This window comes from Balaenoptera borealis (genome assembly GCF_965194805.1).
Source record: "Balaenoptera borealis genome assembly, chromosome: 12".
Classification (NCBI taxonomy): domain Eukaryota; kingdom Metazoa; phylum Chordata; class Mammalia; order Artiodactyla; family Balaenopteridae; genus Balaenoptera; species Balaenoptera borealis.
The window spans coordinates 89,429,846-89,450,927 of NC_138869.1; the positions used below are offsets into that span (position 1 = coordinate 89,429,846).

Consider the following 21,082-nt stretch of genomic DNA (forward strand, 5'->3'; position numbering starts at 1 on the left):
GGCTGGTCTGCAGCCCAGTTGGGTGCCAGACCACACCTAGTGAGAAAGCTGCCAGCCCATGGAAGGGTGAGGCCAGATCCTGAGATGGCTGAGGGGCTCAAGGTGTCCTGGAGCTGGTGTTGGCCAGCTGGTGGGCAGAGGTAGGTCACAGGGGCAGCTGACTGCAGAACCCTAGGGAGTCCTGGGGCTAGTGCAGAACCTCTGGTGGGTGGAGCTGGGTCCCAAGGTGGCTGGCTGCAGGCTACAAGGCTGTGAGGTTTCCAAGGCTGATATTGGCTTGCTGGTGGGTGAGACCAGTTCCTGGTGCTAGTGCTGGCCAACAGATGAGTGTAGCCAGATTCAGGACAGCTGGCTGAGTGGTCCAAGGTATCCTGGAAATGGTGTGAGCCAGGTGTTGGGTGAGGTTGGGACACTGGGCAGGTGACAGCAAAGCCCCAGAGGGTTCAGGAGCTAGTGTTGGGCTACTGGTGTGGAGGGCTGGATCCTGGGGCAGCTGGCTGAGGGGCCCAAGGTGTCCTAGAGTTGGTGTCAGCCAGCTATTGCCTGGGGCTGGGTCAGGAGGCTGTAGAGCCCCGGGGAGTCCTGGGGCTAGTGCTGGCCCACTGGAAAGTGTGGACGAATCTCAGGGTGGCTTGCTGAGGGGCCCAACATGTCTTGGAGCTGGTGTCAGCCAGCTGTTCCAAAGGGCTTGGTATAGGGTAGCTGATCACTGGGTCCCGGGTGGCTGGTTGTGGGACCACGGGGTTCCCGGGATTGGTACTAGTCTCATGGTGGATGAGGCTGGATACAGGGTGACTGGCCGCCAGGCCCAAGGTGTCCTGCAGCTGGTGTTGGCCAGCTGTTGGGTGAGGCTGGGGCATGGGGAGGCTAACTGAAGAGCCCTGGTGGGTGCTGTGGCTACTGCTGGACTACTGGTGGGTGGGCCCAGATTCCCAGGTAGCTGGCTGAGGGGCTGTAATGTTCCAGAGGCGAAGTCAGGCCCCTGTTGGGTGAGGCTGGATCCCAGGGCTAGTGATGACCCACTAGTGAGTAGGGCCAGAGCCTGGGGTGGCTGCCTGGGGGGCCCAAGTTGTCATGGGGCTGTTTCAGCCAGCAATGGGCAGGACTAGGTCACAGGCCGGCTGACTGAAGAGCCCTGGTGATCCGAGAACTAGTGCTAAAGCACTGGTGAGTGGGTCCAGATCCAGTGCCACGGGAAGAGGGCCTTGAGGTGTCCTGGAGTTTGCCAGCTATTGGGTTGGGTTGAGTCATGGGGCTGCTGGCTACAGAGCCCCAGGGGGTCCCAAAGCAGTGCTGGCCCACTGGCAGGTGGGGCCGGATCCCAGGGCAGGTGGCTGATGAGCTGCAGGGTTTCTGAGATGGTGTCAGCCCCCTAGTGGGTGAGGCTGGGTCCCGGGGCTAGTGCTGACCCACTGGTGAGGAGCCAAAGGTTTCCTGGAACTGGTGTTGGCCAGTCTTGCTATACCATGTCTCCACCCCTCCTACTGGTCTCATTGTGATTCCTTCTTCATATCTTTAATTGTAGAAGATCTTTTCTTCTAGTCATCCAGTCTTTCTCATTGATAGTTGCTTTGTAAATAGTTGTAATTTTGGTGTGCCCATGGGAGGGGGTGAGCTCAAGTTCTTCCTACTCCACCATTTTGGCCACTCCCCATTCTGACCCATTTTTTAATTGGGTTGTTTGTTTTCTTGTTGTTGAGTCTTAAGAGTTCTTTTTATATTTTGGATAACAGTCCTCTATCAGATATATCTTTTGCAAATATTTTCTGAACAAAATATGATACACACACACAATGGAATATTATTCAGCCTTAAAAAGGAAAGAAATCCTGTTAATACATGTTAGTTACAATATAGATGAACCTTGAGGACATTATGCTAAATGAGATAAGCCGATCACAAAAAGACAAATACTGTATGATTATACTTATATCAAGTAGCTAAGGTAGTCAAATTCATAGAAACAGAAAGTAGAATGGTGTTACCAGGGGCTTGGCGGGGGGAGGGAAATGGGGAGTTGTTGTATAATGAGTATGGAGTTTTGGTTTTGCAAGGTCAAATATTTTGGAATTTTGTTGCACTTAACAATGCATATATACTTAACACTACTGAAATCTATGCTTAAAAATGGTTAAGATGATCAGTTTTACATTAAATGTAGTAAAACAATTAAAGTGCAGTAAAGCAATTTTTAAAAAATTTGTTACATCTCTCTACCAAGAATAACTGATCCAAAAATAAAATTACAATGATACCAATTACAATGGCAGCAACAGCTGTAAAATATCTAAGAATTAGCTATGAAAAAGTAAATTTTCAAAACCATAATAAAGAGCAAACAAGATGATTTGAATAAATGAGGAAGTACCCTCTGCTTTTTCATGGGATTAAAAACAACAACAACAACAACAACGCTCCTAAGTTGCTTTTTATTATTATTATTATTTTTTTGGCTGCGCCACGTGGCTTATGGGATCTTAGTTCTCTGACTAGGGATTGAACCTGGGGCCCTGGGAAGTGAGACTGCTGAGTCCTAACCACTGGACCACCAAGGAATTCCCTTAAGTTGCTTTTCAGAACTTGTATGCGCCATTAATTTGATTTTTCCCTTAACAGATCTGTGACCTTTGGAAGCATTTTCACATCATTTGTCTACATGGAGTACATATTTCATTCTTGTGAGTGTATTCCTTCATTAGTCAGATATTTACTGGGCACCTACCATGTGACAGACACTTTATATCTCAGCTTTCATGGAGTTTACATCCCTGTGAACAGAATACTGAACATCTTCCCATTTAAAACAAAACTAATCTAATTAAGAAATTGTGAGTAGCAAAATGCATTTATAAATTGACAATTCTGAGTGAGTTGCCTTTTCTTCCTCTAGCCCTTTTTCTCAGAGCTTAAACTTCTGGAGGATTCCTGGCTTCATGAGATGCATATAATCAAGATGAATATCATTAACATAATATTTTTAAAAATCAAAACTAAAGCCAAAATTTCATGACAAACAAAATATCAAAATTTTAAAGACAGGATGCTGCATTGCAAGGCCATGCCACCAAGTCTGAGGCAAAAGGCAAAAATGTATGTCCCTATATAAATGCTTTTGTGTATTTTTTAATGATTATTTTTTCACCAACATTAAAGTATTTGAAAAAATAATGAAATGTTGAAAAGTAGGTGTACTAAAACTCACATCATTTTAGTTTAAATATTTTATTTATACCCAAACCAGAATTGACTATAATTTTACTTTCCTGATTTTAATGGAATCCAATCCAATTTTTAATAGCTTTAAAAGTTGACTTTTGGGAAAAACTAACCATTAAAAAATACACAAAAGCATGTATATAGGAGTGCACATTTTAAAATTTTGCTTTAGGTTCCAATATACGTTTTCACGGAATTGATAAACAAAGATGTAGTTAGTTCAACCTGCTTTACACAGTGCATGGAAAGCCTTAGAATCTAACACAGAACTTTGGCTAACTGGTTCATTCAATCAAGTAAAACAAAATATTTAGAAAGGTTTCCTTTTTACACTTTTAGGCTAATTATTCCAGAAATTGCCTCAGTGCTTGCTTTGGCTTGGTGTCAGATATTTGTACTCGTAAGAACAAAGATAAAAGAACTTCATGAGGCTTTACATGGAATCCTTTCTATCAAATACATTTAAAACATATATTTGGAAACATTTCAAGTCTACTGTGAACAGAATTACCAGGAATTTGGGACAGAAGTGACAATGAGAATCTGCTTTGAAGAAATGGATCATACTCAATTATAGAGCTCTGCCTTATTAGTTGAAAATTGGAAGTAGCTTCCCTATTATTTTCTATTATGGTGTGTTTTTTACATTATTTTAATTTCCTGTTTAAGAAATTTGTGGGACTTCCCTGGTGGTCCATCTTGCAATGCAGGGGACACCGATTTGATCCCTGGTCAAGGAATTAAGATCGCACGTGCCGTGGGACAACTAAGCCCATATGCCGCAACTACTGAGCCCATGCGCTCTGGAGCCCGTGCGCCGCAATGGAAGATCCCGCATGCCACAACTAAGACCTGACGCAGCCAATTAATTAATTAATTAAATAAAACCTGATCTTTAAGAAAAAAAGAGAAATTTGCAGTACTTCCAAAAATGAAAGTGAAAGTGCCACAAATGTACATGAGCTCCAAATCAATTTTAAATTAACACATGAAGAGAATTTTGACCACTTTTGGTTTGGAGTGGAATGTAGAATTAAACATGCACCCAGATTTCATACCATGGATATACCAAAAGTTATTTTGAAATCCCTCTTGGCAAAAATTATATTCCACTATGATTCAGACAGAGGTGCATCATAACAAGAGTTTGTTTAAAGATTGGGGTTTGAGAAATGTAACATTTGTATTTTCCTTGAAAAAATATGAGAGATCAAATGCTTTGCTGCTAGAGCTTTTTATAAATTACTCAGATTGAGTGCAGTTGGTTCAATCTTTAAGTAGCTAGCTCTTAAAGATAGTCTGCTAAGTGGTGGGAAGAGAAAAGCAGAGAGAGTGTTTTTAAAAGCATCTATGTGCAAGTGAGCAGGGCAGTGCACTGGTACTAGGTTATAATGTTCTACAGAATAGTAATACACATTGAGAAGTGCTAGACTTATGAAAACTAGACTTATGGTGATCATTTTTAAATGTATAGAAATATCGAATCACTGTGTTGTGTCCTGGGAACTAACATAGTGTTGTAGGTCAATTATACTTTAAAAACAAACAAAAAAAACCTCATAGAAAAAGAGATCAGATTTGTGGTTACCAGAGGCAGGGGGTGGAGAGAAGGGGATTTGGATGAAGGTGATCAAAAGGTACAAACTTCTGGTTGTAAGATAAATAAGTACTGAGTATGTAGTGTACAACAGGATCAACATAACTAACACTACTGTACATTATATATGAAAGTTGAGTAAATCAACTAAGAGTTCTCATCTTATCTTTAATTTTGTTTCTATATGAGATGATGGATGTTCACTAAAAGAAAAAGAAAGAATAAATTTCAGTCTTCTGGAAAGTAAAAAAAAAAGAAGTGTTAGACTTGACCTGGGGGTCGGGGGGTGGTGGGTAGCTCGGAAGGCTTATCCAAGGAGGGGATGACTGAGTTATGTTTGAACCTAAAGGATGACTCTCAGTGGCAAAGGAGAGCAGGTGCAGAGACAAAAGCATGGAGGTGGGGAGAGCAGACTGGGTTCTTGAAACTAAATATAAAATTCGGCTTCTAAGAGAGATATGGTAGAGGAGGAAGCCGTAGGACGGAAATGCTGAGCTGGGCCCACACCCCCTTTATCCACACAGACTAATGCCTTGAGGGAGCGAATGAGTCATAGAAGCTGAAGAAGCAACTGCCGTTCTTCCAAAATACCCAGCGAGAGGCAACGACAGACCATGGGCAGGCAAGTGAGAGGGGCATGAGCTCTCTGGGAAAGTGGAGATAAACCCTCAACAAGTAGGATGGACATTGAAAGGAGGGGAGAAAGTTCACTGTCATGTGCCACCCGGCCTGGGTACTTGGAGGGATGGCCTTAAAAAGTATTTTAATAAAAAAGAGGTTTTTGAGGTGTCAATGCCAAATTGTTCTCTCTTAAAACCTAACAGTATCACTCTTTCCTCTCAAAATGTTTGCCTTTTCATAGCATCGAACAAACAACTGAGATCCTGTTGTGTCTCTCACCTGCTGAAGTTGCCAATCTCAAGGAAGGAATCAATTTTGTTCGAAATAAGAGCACTGGCAAAGATTACATCTTATATAAAAGTAAGAGCCACCTGCGAGCATGCAAGAATATGTGCAAGCACCAAGGAGGCCTGTTCATAAAAGATATCGAGGACTTAGACGGAAGGTAACATGAGTCCTTTGCTTTCTCCCTGGTGACCCTTCTTACAATTAGATTTGGCAGGAGGTGTGCTCATTGAGAAATCAAATGAACCAACTGACAAATTATTTCTTTTAGCAAATTCATAACTTTTACTTGTCCTCACTGAGGCAAATCTCTGATCTCAAAATGTTATGACCTTTTTTTTTTTTTTTTTTTTTTTAAATGTTATGACCTTTACTTAATTTCCCACTCTCTCTTAAGAACTCTAATTGAAAATTGATTCCTAGCTTGATAAACAGTGAAATTTCTAAGGTACATGTGTCTGTGTGTGTGAATGAGTGGTTGGGTGTATGTAACAGCTTTTATTTTTCAGGACTCAAGCCTCCTTTGGGTTTCCTTTCCCGCTCCCCCAGAAGTATGAGTGGGGCAGGCCCTTATCCAAACTCTGCTAGAGAGCAGATAGACTTGCCCTGACTGCCTCATGGTGATTAAAAACCCAAAATGGCAGAGCCCCAACTGTACCTGCCCTGAACAGCAGCTCTTCTAATCATTTCTTGGAAGAACTAGTGCTGGTACCCCTCTCTCCCCCTTGATGAAGCCTACATATAGATCACCTTCCTCCCCAGTTCAGGGGCAATACCAAGACAGGATGGTTGTGGGTTTTGTCTGTTTGTTTGTTTTCAGTGACTGCCAAAGAGATAGCAGCACCGCCTGGCAGAGACAGGGGCAGTTCTGGGTGAGGGATGAGATAGCAGCACCGCCTGGCAGAGACAGGGGCAGTTCTGGGTGAGGGATGAGATAGCAGCACCGCCTGGCAGAGACAGGGGCAGTTCTGGGTGAGGGATGCTTTGTCAGCCTGATGCTCAACACTGGCAACAAATGAGTGGTTGACCGCACCTTTCCAAGCTTTGCTTCAGCCTAACTTGACCTGGGTGCTTTTTAGCCATTCCCATGTCAGGCTTGACCTCCACTGTGTTGTTGATCTGATTTCTCGGGTCATCTGTGGGCAGTTTAGTGCAGGTGGACTCAGAGGGAGCTGCGTAGTTTTCTAAGAGCTCCCTGCTATAATCGTATAGAAGACCATCACCCAAGTCTAGAATGTTCTTACACCTGCACACAGATTTGCTTCACTGCATACTTAGTTTCAGGGCCTAGACGCACACTATTAGATTTCTAAATGTTCATAAACACTGCTGCACCTGTAGCTTGCTTGGCTCCTCCGATGGGGTTGCTAGATTAGGCAAATAGAAGGCACCCAGTTAAATTTGCATTTCAGATAAACAACGAATATAGTTTTAGCATAGATAGGTTCCAAGTATTGCATGGGACACAGTTTTAGCGACAGCTCTACTCTAGGAGAGCCTCATGGTTATTTGCTGACAGCCCTGTTTGGAGTCCCTTCCATCTTCTCAGTGGATTCAAGTTAGGGAAACTTCAGACATGGCTTGTTCTGTCACTGGTAAGTTTCTGCAGGCACTCTTGGACCTTGAGGCTCTCTGACTGTTGCGGTTTGGGGACTCCACGTTTCCTCTCTCCCTTTCTCTCCTTAGTGGGCTTTTCACATGGTGCTCCCTGAGCCAGCCGTTTAAAGAAGTGTTGCAGCTTTGTGATTAGGAGCATGATCTCTTCTCACAACCTGCCCTGTTCAGAAGCCTGCCCCCACCATGTACCAGCTCTGTGACCTTGGACAAGTTTCTTAGCCTTTCTGGACCTCAATCCTCTCCTCTATACAGTGAAATTGAGAGTATTACCTACTCTGTCTGACTGCTGAGAGGATTAAGTGATTTCAAATACATAAAGCACTTAAAACAATGTCTGGCCATATGATAAGTGCTCAATAAATGTCAATTACATTTGCTGTTATTACTCTGTCATGAGCTTCTAGTGTAGCTTAGGAACAGAGGTTATTTACAGGAATTCAGATTGTTCTTGAACCTGGCTGGCTCATCTTAACAGAGTGATTGCTTTGCCACATGCTGGCCTTTCTCTCCTTCACCCAAAGCCTTGGGGGTGATTGATCCTAGTTTCACCCTATTCTGTTGGCAGGCTAACCTAGAGCTGGCATTGTCTTAGCGCTCTGGCACATGAGGAACCAGATTTATCTCCTGCACATTCTCCCAGCTTTATTCCCAGATGCAGCTCACCAAGCATTGATGTGCTGAAACTCCATCCTCAGCGTAACTCACACCCTATACTCCCCCATCCATCGCTCCAAATTTGACTGCTTCTCTGTGTAGCAATTCACCCGAGGAATCTCTCACCTAGGAGACAGTCAAGAGTAATGACCTACCTCTTCTACCCTCCCTACATTTTTCTTCTTCACACATTTTTCCTAGCCATTTTTCTTCTTCACACGTAACCAACGTCAGCAACTCTCATAAGCTGTGGTTCTCATTTTCTAAATCTAACAACTTTTCCCAACCTCTTTGCACATGAAGCTGTCGCCTCCCTCCTGTCTACTTGCTGCCTATGAACAGTTAAGATCCTGCCACGTTTCCCCTTTAATGACCCAGCATGCTCAATAGCTGCGTTTGGAATGTTCTCAAGTTTTGAAATGTTGTTGGCTACTCATTGATGAGAAAGTAGATGTTTTAGAATAATCCTCTATAAATTGAAGTGTGGAATATGTTTTTTGCCTTATTACTAGAAAAGAGCATGAAAAATTCTTGATATAATGAAGCTTGGAAAAATCAGTGTAATTTACTGATATATAAGTTAAAATAGACATTGTTAGATTTAAAAATCTGATGTTTCCGGTTTGAGACATATTTGTTTGTAAAAAAAATTCTTTAACTGTGAAAAAAAAAAAACTTCACAAGAAACACTACCAAAATAGGGAGGAAATGGAACTTTTATGCCTCATCTTCCACCACCACAACCCCCTTCACGGTCTGGTAAGAAATAGAAAAAAATTTACCAAGCCTCCTATTTTGCTGCAATCTGATTCTCATTCTGAAATAGGGTTGCCAGAGTTAGCAAATAAAAATGCAGAACACTCAGTTAAATTGCAGATAAATGACGAATTTCCAGTATATGTCATATATTGTGTGAGTTGTGTTTTTAAATTATTTCTTATTTATCTGAAATTCATATTTAACTGGGCATCCTGTATTTTATCTGGCAACCATGCTCTGAAATCTTAAACTACAAGGAGGTCTTTTCTCTTCCTGAAAACTTGAGTTGAACTTAGGTTTAGCACACTATACTAGGGGCTAAGGGTTGTAAAGTGATTATAAATCATAGATATGTCTTTATGACTGCATTCTTTCCTCATATTGGCCCCAGTTGAATCTTAACCAACTTAGCTTTTGTATGAGAGCCATCCCTAAAGATGACTTTATTCTGATGGCTCTGTTGATCTCTAACACATATTATTTTGTGACATGGCATTTATCTTCACTTTTAAAATTACCTACTGATGATTAATCTATATTTCCTTGGATATTTGAGTATGAGCTATTAGTAGCTTTTCTTTCATGCATTTTATGTTCAACCAACTACAGTTGTTTATAATGCATTTAAGCCTAATAAGATTAATTTTTATTTTCACCATTTCATAAACCTAAGTATAATTTTTCATCCAGGTCTGTAAGATGCACAAAACACAACTGGAAGTTGGATGTGAGCACCATGAAGTATATCAATCCTCCAGGCAGCTTCTGTCAAGATGAACTGGGTAAATATCATCTATATCGATCAACGTTTTCTGCTATTATTATTATTGGGATCCTTCTTGTCAACTTGTTTCCAATCTCACTTGAAGCTTTGAGTATATTCTGATTTTAAACTATGGACATTAGGTCTTTTAAAAATAATTAACACTGAAAATTCTAAACAGGATTTCTCCAAAAGATCCCTTCATTCATTCATTTGTTCAGTAAGTATTTGATGAGAACTTACCAGGTGTAAACATTGTATTGGGTATTAAGAGATACAAAGATGGGTAAGATAGAGTCAGTGTAAATGAGATGATATTAACATGAGGTGGTGGCAAAGACAAGCCTGTGAACAACTAAGATCAGGGATACTCTAGGTTTCTTTGGTACAGTGTACTATAGAATAGTGGCTCTGAATATTCTATCAGTGAAAACACATAAGATAGATATTCAAGTGCGTGATCTTTTCAACAGTTATAATGAAACTTCACAGTTTCAGTTGGGAAATAAAGTCCTTCAAATTCCATGGCTCTTTCTGGCATAGGTAAGATGCTACAGTTTACATGTGATTCCCGGTATGCTGGCTCCACTTCTACTTTTTCCTTCCTCCTACTCAAGAAAGCAGGTAGAAATATGAGTAAGGAGGGCTTAGTAACAGGAATAAATTTGTCTTTCACCTAAGTGATTAAAAGCGTGTTTTATCAGTAGAAAAAGTTACTTGGGAAGATTCTTAAAACTGCTCATGCACACTGTTTCAGAATGTCTGTTATAAGAATAAAAATATAGATTTGATCTAATTGGGGGAATCATAGAAAGCTTCATGCCAGAGATGGCATTTGTGTTGGGTTTTGAAAGATGGGCAGAATTTCATCAGGCAGAGAAGAGAAAGGAGGACATTTCTGGTAGAGGGGACAGCTTGGGCTGTTTTAGTTTATTTGGGGCCAAATGTGTAGTTTAGTTGGCTGGAGTACAGGGTATGTGCATCAAAGTAGTAGAACATAAGATTTCAAAGGTACATTGTAGGGAGGGCCTTGAATGTAGTTGAAGAATCATGACCTAGTCCAGAATGTTATTAAGTGTGTGTTAGGTGTAGTATTAGGCACTTTGTTTGAATTATTTCACGTTATCTTCACATTGACAATGCAGTAATGGGACTCAGTAATGGAGAGTCATTTTACCACCAAATTGTTCAACCCATCTGCCTCTGTGCCTGCACATCCTTCCTTGACTCCTGTGACAGTTGACAGTGGCTGCACTGACCCTGCTCCTATGGCTCGCCCTGCTCTCGCACCCTGGATCCCACCTCGCACCTACTTGAGGACTTCCCTCCTGCAACTGTCCTTCTCTCTCCTGTATCATAAATTTTGTCTTTGCCTATTAACCCACATGTACACACACACACACACACACACACACACGCACGCGCCCTAGTGTTCAGATAAGCCCTCTTATGTTTCCATTTCTCCAACTGTCTAAACAGCTAAACCCCTTGAAACAGGCATCTCACACTCATTGTCTCTGCTCCTTCCCCTCCCATCATCTCTCAGTGGAGCTTCCATCCCTACCACTCCGCTAACACTGCTCATGTCAAGGTCACCAGTTTGCTAAATTCAGTGGTCGCTTTGCCATGGCCATTGTACTCAGACTCTCGGCATGCAGCACAGCGGCCCACTCTCTCCTTAATATGCAGCTGACCCTTGAACAATGCGGTTTGAACTGCACGGATATTTTCCAATAGTAAATACTATAGGACTACACCAGCCAAGGTTGGTTGAATCTGTGGATGCAGAGGAACCGTGGTTAAGAAGGGCCAACTATTGAGTTCTACATGAATTGACTTCTTTTATATATATATATATTTTATTTATTTATTCGGTTGTGCTGGTTCTTAGTTGTGGCATGTGTGCTCCTTAGTTGCGGCATGTGAGCTCTTAGCTGCAGCATGCATGTGGGATCTAGTTCCCTGACCAGGGATCGAACCCCGGCCCCCTGCATTGGGAGCACGGAATCTTAACCACTGCGCCACCAGGGAAGTCCCATGAATTGATTTCTAATAGGCATTACAAGCTGCAGCCAAAACAGAACTCCTAATGGCCAAGCCCAGCTTATCCCCAGACCTGTCCCTCCTCCAGCCTTCTCCATCTTGGTAAATGACGCTGCTTCCACTCAACTGAACAAAACCTGGTGGTCACTCTTGAGTCTTCTTTTTCCTTAAACCCCCATATCCAAACCATTAATAAATCCTGTGCCAAAACACCTTCAGAATCCATCCACTTCTCTCCGTCTGCACTGTCTCCAACCAAATGCAAGTCACAGTCACCTTTTGTCTGCACAACTGGCCTCCCTGCTTCCAGCTTGCTTCCTGCAGTCCATCCTGCTTACAGCACACAGCTTGATATTTTATTTTACTTTTGTTAATTTAATTTTATTTTATATTGGAGAATAGTTGATTTACAATGTTGTGTTAGTTTCAGGCTGGTTAGTACCAGACTGATATTTTAAAAATTCAAATAAATTCATGTCATTCCCCTGCTTAAAACTCTCCAATGAGCTTCCTATCACACTGAAGAAGGTGCATCCCTTTGACCCGGCAATTCCACGTCCGAGACCATATGCCTAAGATCTTAATAATCACTGATATGTCAAAAGATATGGCTATGAGAATGTTCATTCACAGCAATACTATCTACAAAAGAGAAAAATTGAAAACAATTTAAAGACTAGAAATAATTCCACTGTGTCTTAAAAGTGATACTATTGAAGAAACTAAAATAATAAGAGTGATTTTTGATAAATAAAGCAGATTATAAATATTACATATAGTATGGCCCTATTCTGAAAAAACATGTACGCATAAGCACCTATGGACGGGGGCAGGCTGACCACTGGTTACCTGTGAGGGGAGCTGAATAGTGGGCTTCCTGGGCTGGACCTCCAGTCTGGGAACTTTGATTACACTACCTCTACATCTTTTTCAGGCTATAATTATTGTACATGGAATAGGCTATCAGGGCCAGTGCTGTCCAGGTGTCTCGGTGAGACCAACTCCTAATCACTTTTTAAAGAAGGGTCTGACCTGCAAAGGCATTCTCCCAGTTCCCAGAGCAGAGATGTCACTTACTGAGGTGCATGTCCTTTTCTGGTCACCCCCCAAAAGAGATAGAATGCTATTCTGGGGAAAGTTGCTAATTGCTTTGACTACAAGTTCATCCTCCCCCTGCCCCTCAAAGGGATGCCTCGGTTACTAGGTTCTTTTGCCAGTAAGCCTCATTCCATGTCTGTTGACCTAGCCTAGGAAACCTGCAGACTGCATTGTTAGCAGGAACTGTACAAATACTGTTAAATTTATTTGGCAGAAAACAGGTGAGAAGCAAAGGTTTGAACATATCAAACTGTTTGTGTAAGTGAAAGGACAATAGACTATCAACTTTATGAGTATGTAACCCAGAAATCTGCTTAGGGACCTTTATAAAACCTCTAAGTCTTTTGGACAAGACCTATAGTGAGACATTATAGCAAAGTGGTTAAGAGTGAATGGCGCAGGACAGCCTGGGTTCAGATCCTGATGCTCAAACACACAATTAAATGACTTGGGGCAAGTTAGTCAATCTCTTTGTTCTTTAGTTTCCTCACTAGGATATAATATTGGTAGTAACTATCTTATTGCGTTGTTGAAAGAATTTTCAAAGTGAGCAGCTGTTAAATTCTCAGAACTTGGTACACAGAGCATAATGTTTTATTTGTATATGTATGTCTCAAATAATCTGCACATCACCCCTGTAACTGGGACCTTAGGAGCAGGAGGAAGGGATTTCCCACCCAGCAGAAAATTGGATCAATTGGAAAATAGATCGAGGCTGGGAACTGATGCAGAGGGCTGATGTTTGCTGCTGTGGCAGGTGAAGGGCAGGGCTAGAGGTGGCAGCAGGGTCAGTGGAGGGCTGGAGATAACAAGACCCACTGAAGTTTTTAGCCTTTGCTCCAGTGAGGAAACGCTGTGAGAGTGGAAAATTTTGTTAACAGAGCCCACTTTTCAGTCCAGTGCTACTTACACTGTAGTGATTTCCTACCACACCCCAAGAAAGAGAAGGATGGCTTGATCTCGTACGAACTGAGATTATTTGATTTTATTATTATTATAAATAACAATATATGGTCATCATTAAAAAGGTAAAAGTCAGGAAAGTAGAAGGAAGAAGACGCTCACTTGCACTCCCATCACCTCAAGACAACACCTGTTTTGGTATCTTCCAGTCGTCACCGAGGTCCCCTTCCTTCCTCTCCCCAGCCTTCTCCTCCTCCTTCTCTTAACTGAGATATAATTCATGTACCATAAAATTCACCTTTTTAGAGTGTGCAACTCAATGGTTTTTAGTATTTTCACATGTTGTGCCATTACCACCACTATCTAATTCCAGAACATTCTCATCATCCCCAAAAGAAACCTTGTAACTATTAGCAGTCAGTCCCATTCCCCTCTTCCCTCAGCCCCTGGCCAACCACTAATCTACTTTCTGTCGCTATGGCTTTTCCTGTATTGAACCAGGCTGGCATAAACCCCACTTGGTCATGGTCATAATTATTTTTTATATTGCCAAATTGTATTTGCTAATATTTGGTTAAGGATTTTTATGTCTATATTCATAAGGAATATTGGTCTGTAGTTTTTTGTGTGTGATGTCTTTGTCTGATTTTGGGATCAGGGTAGTAATACTGCCCTCATAAAGTGAGTTAGGAAGTGTTCCCTCCTCTTCTGTTTATTGGAAGAATTTGTGAAGTTTGGTATTGATTCTTCTTTAGACATTCGGTCAAATTCACCAGTGAAGCCATCTGGGCTTGGGCTAATGTTTGTGAAGTTTTTTGTTTACTAATTAAATCTCTTTATTTGTTATGGGTCTTCTCAGATATTCTATTTCTTCTTGAGTCAATTTTGTTAGTTTGTTTCTTCCTAGGAATTTCTGCATTTCATCTGGGTTATCAATTTGTTGATATATAATATTTATTATATTTCCTATGTTCTTTTTTATTTCTGTAAGATTGATATTAATGTCCCCCTTTTCATTCCTGATTTTAGTAATTTGAAACTTTTCTCTTTTTTCTTGGTTAGTCTAGCTAAAGGATTGGAAATTTTGTTAATCTTTTCAAAGAACAAACTTTTGTTTTCATTGATTTTCTCTTGTTTTTCTAGTCTCAATTCCGTTTATTTTAGCTCTAATTTTTTAATATTTCCTTCCTTTTGTTTGCTTTGGGTTTAGTTTGCTCTTCTTTTTCTAATTTCATAAGGTGGAAGGTTCGGTTTTTTACTTGAGATCTTTTTTATTATAGGTGTGTTCCTTTTATGCACTGCACTGTTTTAGCTGCATTCCATAAGTTTCAGAATATTATGTTTTCATTTTTCCTTGTCACAAAGTATTTTCTCATTTTTCTTGTGATCGTCCTCCTTAAACCATTTGTATTTAGAAGTATGTTGTCTGATTTCTACATATTTGTGAATTTTCCAACTTTCTTCTCTTATTGGTATCTAATTTCATTTCATCGTGGTCAGAGAACATACTTTATATGACTTGATACTTTTTACTTTATTTTATGGCCTAACGTATGGTTTGTACTGGTTTGTGGAGAATATTCTGCATGTACTGGAGAAGAATGTGTATTTTATTGTTGGGTGGAGTGTTCTGTCTATGTCTGTTGGGTCTGGTTGGTTTATAGTATTGTTTGAGTCTTCTATTTCCTTGTTGATCTTCTATCTAGTTGTTCCAACTTCCAGTCATCTTTTTAAGCATACTTTTACAAATAATTATAATTATTCTATATATTAGTTTTGCATCCTTTTTTTTGTCTTGTTAATTTATTATATTAGTCATATTATGTCAGATTCTATATATACATAATTTTAAAGTATGCTTACATTAAATATTAACTTAAATAATTTATTTAGCCATTTCTCTGTTGTTGGAATTTAGGCTGTTCACAGATTTTTTTTTTTTCACACACACACACACACACACACACACACACACACACACACACACACATAAAACCCTGGTGAATGTGATTTCATCAGCACTAAAGATTTCTGCTAATTGGAGGACACCATGGACAAAGTTAAAAGACGTATGACAGTTTGGGTGACTATTTTGCAATATTGGCAACCAACAAGGGAATATTATCTAGCATATAGGAGGAAGTAATGCAAATTGACAAGAAAAAGATAGGAAACCCAATATAAAAATGCAGAAAGGATATGAACTAGCATTTTACAGAAGAATCCGCAAAGGTCAATAAGCCCATGAAGATATGCTCAAACTCGTTAATTATCAGAAAACTGCAAAGTAAAGCAATGAGGTGTTACTCTATGTCTTTTTGACTGATAGAAAGAAACGAAGGTGCCGCAGAATGTTGTCAGAGATATAAGGGTATAGAAATAGTCATGCCTGTGGTGGGAATGTGGCTGGTACAGCCACGCTAGAGAGGAACCCGACAGTGACTAGTCAGGGGAGGTTTATGAATACGCCATGACCCATCACTCCCATTCCTCTTTGTATACCAAAGAAACCTTGTTGTGGCAGAGTCTATGGGTCCACCACTGGGAGAGTGAATCAGTAAAATGCGGTGAACCAGGGAATACTAAACTGCAGTTAGAGGAAATGGACTAGATGTACATGTGGTAACATGAATGAATCTTAAAAACAGGGTATTGAGTGAAAAAGAGTAAGAAACAGACTGGAGACCCAATACCGTTTATATAAACTAAAGATGCACATATACAATATAATACATATTTTGCATGACCCTTCAAATTGTAGCCTGTAGGGGAGGAGGAGGAAATAAGAGTGGGAAACAGAGATAAAGGGAATAAGTAAGTTAAGTAAGTAAGTAGCTTTGCCTGGACCGAATATCATGTGTCATGAACTGAAAAATATGATTAGCACAGTCGTCTTTACTTGAGGTACTAAATGAATGAATGAGTCCATTATTCATTCATTCATTCTTTAATATGTATTGCATTACAATCCATTTTTTAGAATGAACCAGTTTTTGTTCCCTCTAACTAGTTAATAAGCCTGCCTTTTCTCTTCATGCCTTACCAGCTCAGGGCATTCTTACTTTTTCAGACTTTCCTCGTTTGAGTCAAAAAGAGCATTGTTGTTTTAAATTACACTTGTTTCTCAAATATGTTGCTAATATTTTCCAAACATGTTTGCCAATTTTCTTTGGTGGTAGAACTTTTTCATTTTACATTTGTATCTGTTCAGATTTTCCACTGGAATTGTTTCCATTGCTATTAAACTTAGAAGTCCTCCCTTTGATATTCTATTTTTCCATACTTTTTAACCACTTGGTTGCTTTTCTTTGTGTCTTTAATCAACTGGAATACTTAGCTAAACAGTTGCACAGCACCGTTGTTAGATAGCCCTTCCTTTTCCACCAATCTATGATCCCACTCTTAGAATATTAAACTGTTATTTAATTAGGATCCTCTCCTTGACCGTCCTTATGCCAATAATCAATGATTTAATTATTACAGTTTTCTAAAATGTTTTTGCTCTAATTCTTCTTCATTATTCTTCCTTATAAAAAGATTTTAATGAATTCCATTTGTTTGTTCTTCTGGATAAATATTAAGTTATAACCCAAATAACCTAGATTGCATCAGTTTGTGCAGTCAAAATAAGGATAACACATTCTCCTGCTTTATAGAGGCAGGGAGTTGGCAGATGTTATGCTTTTCTTCCATGCATAAATGCATTATCTTTGTGCGAGGGGCATAAAAACTTTTATGGTGTTTGCTTTGAAATAATAGTTAAGAGTTACAGACTCTTATTTTTTTCTGCTTTTCTTGAGAGAGAACAATTCTAAAGAAGGAAAATCCTTAAGAGTGGATATCAATGCAGTTTTCTGAGAGTCTTCCATAATGCCTTGTATTTTCGAAATGGTATTTGCTAGTATATAATTTTGTTTGTCCGATACTGAACTTTCTTTTTAACTCTTCATTCTTGGAAGGTAAAATAATTGCCATAATAATTATATTATTTTTCAAATCCCTTCTCTGTGCCAGGCATAGTGCTAGACACTATAGGATTTATTATATAATTTAATCCCTACAACAACTCTGCAAAGTATGTATCATGATCCTATTTTACAGATCAGGAAACTGCAGCCCAGGAAGCTGATAATAGGCAGCCCAGTCATAATCCCAACCCAGATGTTTCCAAATCCAGCATTCTTTCTATTTCATGACACTGTTCTCTGGCAATCATATAGCCTGGAAATAATAATATGTATCTTTATTATATCACTTGCATTTTCAAGGACATAGTTTAATAAGAATAGTGCTATTAAGCATCCTTTGTGTGTTCCTGATTTTATTAAGAAAGCCAATTGTGTTTTACTATTAAATAAGTTGATAACTATTACTAGGAAAAATATTAATTAATATGCTTCTATTACACTCTTAAGCAATATTTAAAAGGTGTAAAAATAACAGAGTGAACAACCATGTGCCCAGTGCTCAGCTTAAGACATAAAACATTAACAGCAGAAGATCTTTAAATACCTTTCCTTGATCATATTACATACCCCCTCATCCCCCAGAGGTAATCACTCTTCTGAATTTGGGGTTTCAGGATAGTGATTCTTAATTACTGTATTAGTTACATTCACAAAAGGAAAAAAGATGGCACCCTCAAATTGGGATGATTTGTAGAGCGTGTTTTCATCAAAGGATATTTTATAAGGTGTGGATGTGGGAGAATCACAGGGAAGGTGGAGTAACCTGGAGTTGATAACAACCAAATTATCTGTCTTTAGGCCCAAAGGGATGAGGGGGGAGCAGTTTCCCGAATCTGGAAGAAGAGAGAGTCATAAAGAATTGGCTTCTATGAGATGAGCAGTGACCTCTGTCCATGCCCAGAGCATAACTAGTTCAAGGTGACCTTACAGGGAAAGAGGCAGAGGTATTAGCGACCCAACCTCACTGAGTTCTCTTACCATCTCACCCTGGAGCTTCCCAATAGCCAAACTCACCTAAAAGGAGGAGAGAGTGGGAACCCTTTGATGTGGTCCAGCTAAGTCAACCTCCTGAAGGAGACAGTAGGTGGACAAGGGTGGAGACAGGTAGAGAAGAGGGGGTTTGTAGGGACCAACTGAAGCTATCTGGTGCGATCATGTTTCTAGCTTTTAAAATGCTCTTTTAAAAATGAAAAAGTAGGGGCTTCCCTGGTGGCGCAGTGGTTGAGAGTCCGCCTGCCAATGCAGGGGACACGGGTTCGAGCCCTGGTCTGGGAGGATCCCACATGCCGCGGAGCGACTAGGCCCGTGAGCCACAATTGCTGAGCCTGCGCGTCTGGAGCCTGTGCTCCGCAACAAGAGAGGCCAATAGTGAAAAGGCCCGCGCACCGCGATGAAGAGTGGCCCCCACTTGCCACAACTAGAGAAAGCCCTCACACAGAAACGAAGACCCAACACAGCCATAAATAAATAAATAAATAAAATTAAAAAAAAAAAAAAACTAATTCAAAAAAAAAAAAAAATGAAAAAGTAATATACTTTATTTGGGGCTTTTGTTGAGATAATCTTATATCTAAATTTCCCAACTTGAGGTGCCCAGTCTGGGCCGGAGCAGTGCCTGGGTTGGGAAAGGGGGCTGTGCACCCCAAGAGAGTCTTGGGAGACATGGAATGATGACCATTAATTAATCAATTAACTCAACAGATATTTAACAAATGCCAATTGTGAGTCAGGCAACGTTCTTGGCACACTACTGACAGAGCATCAAACAAACCACGATGCCAGCTCTCACAGAGCTCATAGTCTTATAGGGGAGACAGACCATAAGCAAACAATATACAATACGTCCAGTGACAATAGGGCTGGGAAGAAAAAAATGAGGGTAGAGGGCCGGAGAGTGCTCTTTGAGATGGAGTGGTCAGAAGGCCCTGTCTGATAATATGACAGCTGAGTCCCAGATGAAGCCAGGTAGTGGGCAGTGCTGATACTGAGGAGAGCTTTCCAAGGAGATCGTCTAAATGTGTTATCAGTGTTGTCAGGGGCAGAGAGGGAGAATATGTAGCCACGAGGGTGCAGCTAGGGCAGTGAGAGAGCAAAACAGACTTTAGGGGACGTAATTCTTTAAGTTTTCAACTCTTCTTTCTTACAGTCCCTCAAGTTGACCTTGAAAATTGAAATTTGACAGCATATATAAGTTTTTGTTTTCAACTATTAGGGAATATTAAAAAATGTACCATTTTTCATTTTAGGGGTAATTTTTACCTCAGTTTCTTCCATTAGCAGTTGTCTTATAGTGAGTATAATTATTCATTTGGAAAGTGTAGGCAAAACATTTTTTTTATATGCTTTGAAGAAAGTAGGAAAATGCTTGGCTTTGAGGGCAGGGCAATGATGCCATTTCCACAGGGACTGCTTTGGTCTAGGACCTCACTTGCTTTCATTGAGCAGTTAGTAAAATTGCTGGCATTTATTAGGATGACTGTCCTTGGAGGTGGCTAGGGTTATAGATAAAAACAGTGAAGAATGGAGAAGTCAAGTAAGTTGTCCAAGGTCATCCAGCTATTAAGCTATTAAGTGGGAGAGTGAGGGCTCCAAACAGGCCATCTTTCTCCTGAGTGCATGTCCATCAGTGGTTTGCTGATGGCCTCCCAAAACAATGGGAGGGCTCTCAAATATGGTCCCGCCTCCCTCCAATTGATCCTCTCCATGTGTCTCACAGTGGTCTTCCTAAAATGAAGTTCTGATTTTAATACTCCCTTGCTATAGCATTTAGGTATTGCTTTCAGCCATTGTAATAGAAAACGCAAATAAGAGTGGCCCAATCATATCTGAGGTTTTCTTACATCACAAGAAGTTGGAAAGCAGGCAGTCTTGGGCATTACGGCTTTGGTTAATCAAGGAGCCAAGTTCCTTCTGTCTTCCCATTCTGTCATCTTTAGTATCTGACTTTTTTCCTGAGGGTCTCAAGATGGCTCCTGCTCCTCCAAGCATGGCAACCAAGTTTCACACAAGGGGCGGGGGGAAGATGAAGGGTGAACAGTCTAGATCCGTTGAGTTTGTCCCTCTTTGTCAGGAAAATAAATGTGTTCCTGGAAGTCCCACTAGTACACTTCTGCTCACATCTCACTGGGCAGAACCATATAAACTGTGCGTAGAGCTATGGCCACTCATAATTGCTAGGGGGTCTGGGAAATCATGATCTTTAGATAGGTGTATCATCACTCCTTAAAAAAAAAAAATTAGATGCTAATAGTAAAGAAGAAGGAGAAAATAGATTTTGTGCAAGCCACCAGCACGTCTGCTACAATTGCTTAAAATTCTTCATTGACCCCTCATTGCCACAAGATAAAATCCAAACTCCTCCTTAGCAGGGAATCTAGGGTCCTTCATGACCTTCTCTGACCTACCTGTCTATCCTGGCCTGGCTCAGACACCATTTTCCTCGGTCATAAATGAGTAGTCACTTTGTGCATATCAAGCTCTCTCGTGCCTCTATGCCTTTACACATGCTGTTGTCTCATCCTGTTTGCTTCACATCATCATATTTCTTTTGTTGGGCCC

At 40.5% G+C, this 21,082-nt stretch overlaps 1 protein-coding gene and 1 long non-coding RNA gene across 6 annotated transcripts in view; both read left to right on the forward strand.

Moving 5' to 3' along the window:
* LOC309607620 (cytidine monophosphate-N-acetylneuraminic acid hydroxylase) overlaps positions 1-21,082 on the forward strand; it is a 246,294-nt gene that overhangs the window by 184,526 nt on the left and 40,686 nt on the right. For 2 of the 5 annotated variants that reach the window (XM_082346353.1, XM_082346352.1), the window contains 2 exons: positions 5,676-5,879; positions 9,440-9,531. In XM_082346353.1, coding sequence (XP_082202479.1) covers positions 5,676-5,879; positions 9,440-9,531 — 296 coding nt within the window. Of the gene's footprint in view, positions 1-5,337; positions 5,436-5,675; positions 5,880-9,439; positions 9,532-21,082 lie in introns of those variants that run through there. The other 3 variants (XM_082346354.1, XM_082346356.1, XM_082346355.1) reach the window with 2 other exon arrangements.
* Positions 1-21,082, forward strand: part of LOC309607673 — a 223,221-nt gene that overhangs the window by 98,141 nt on the left and 103,998 nt on the right. The window lies entirely within an intron of this gene.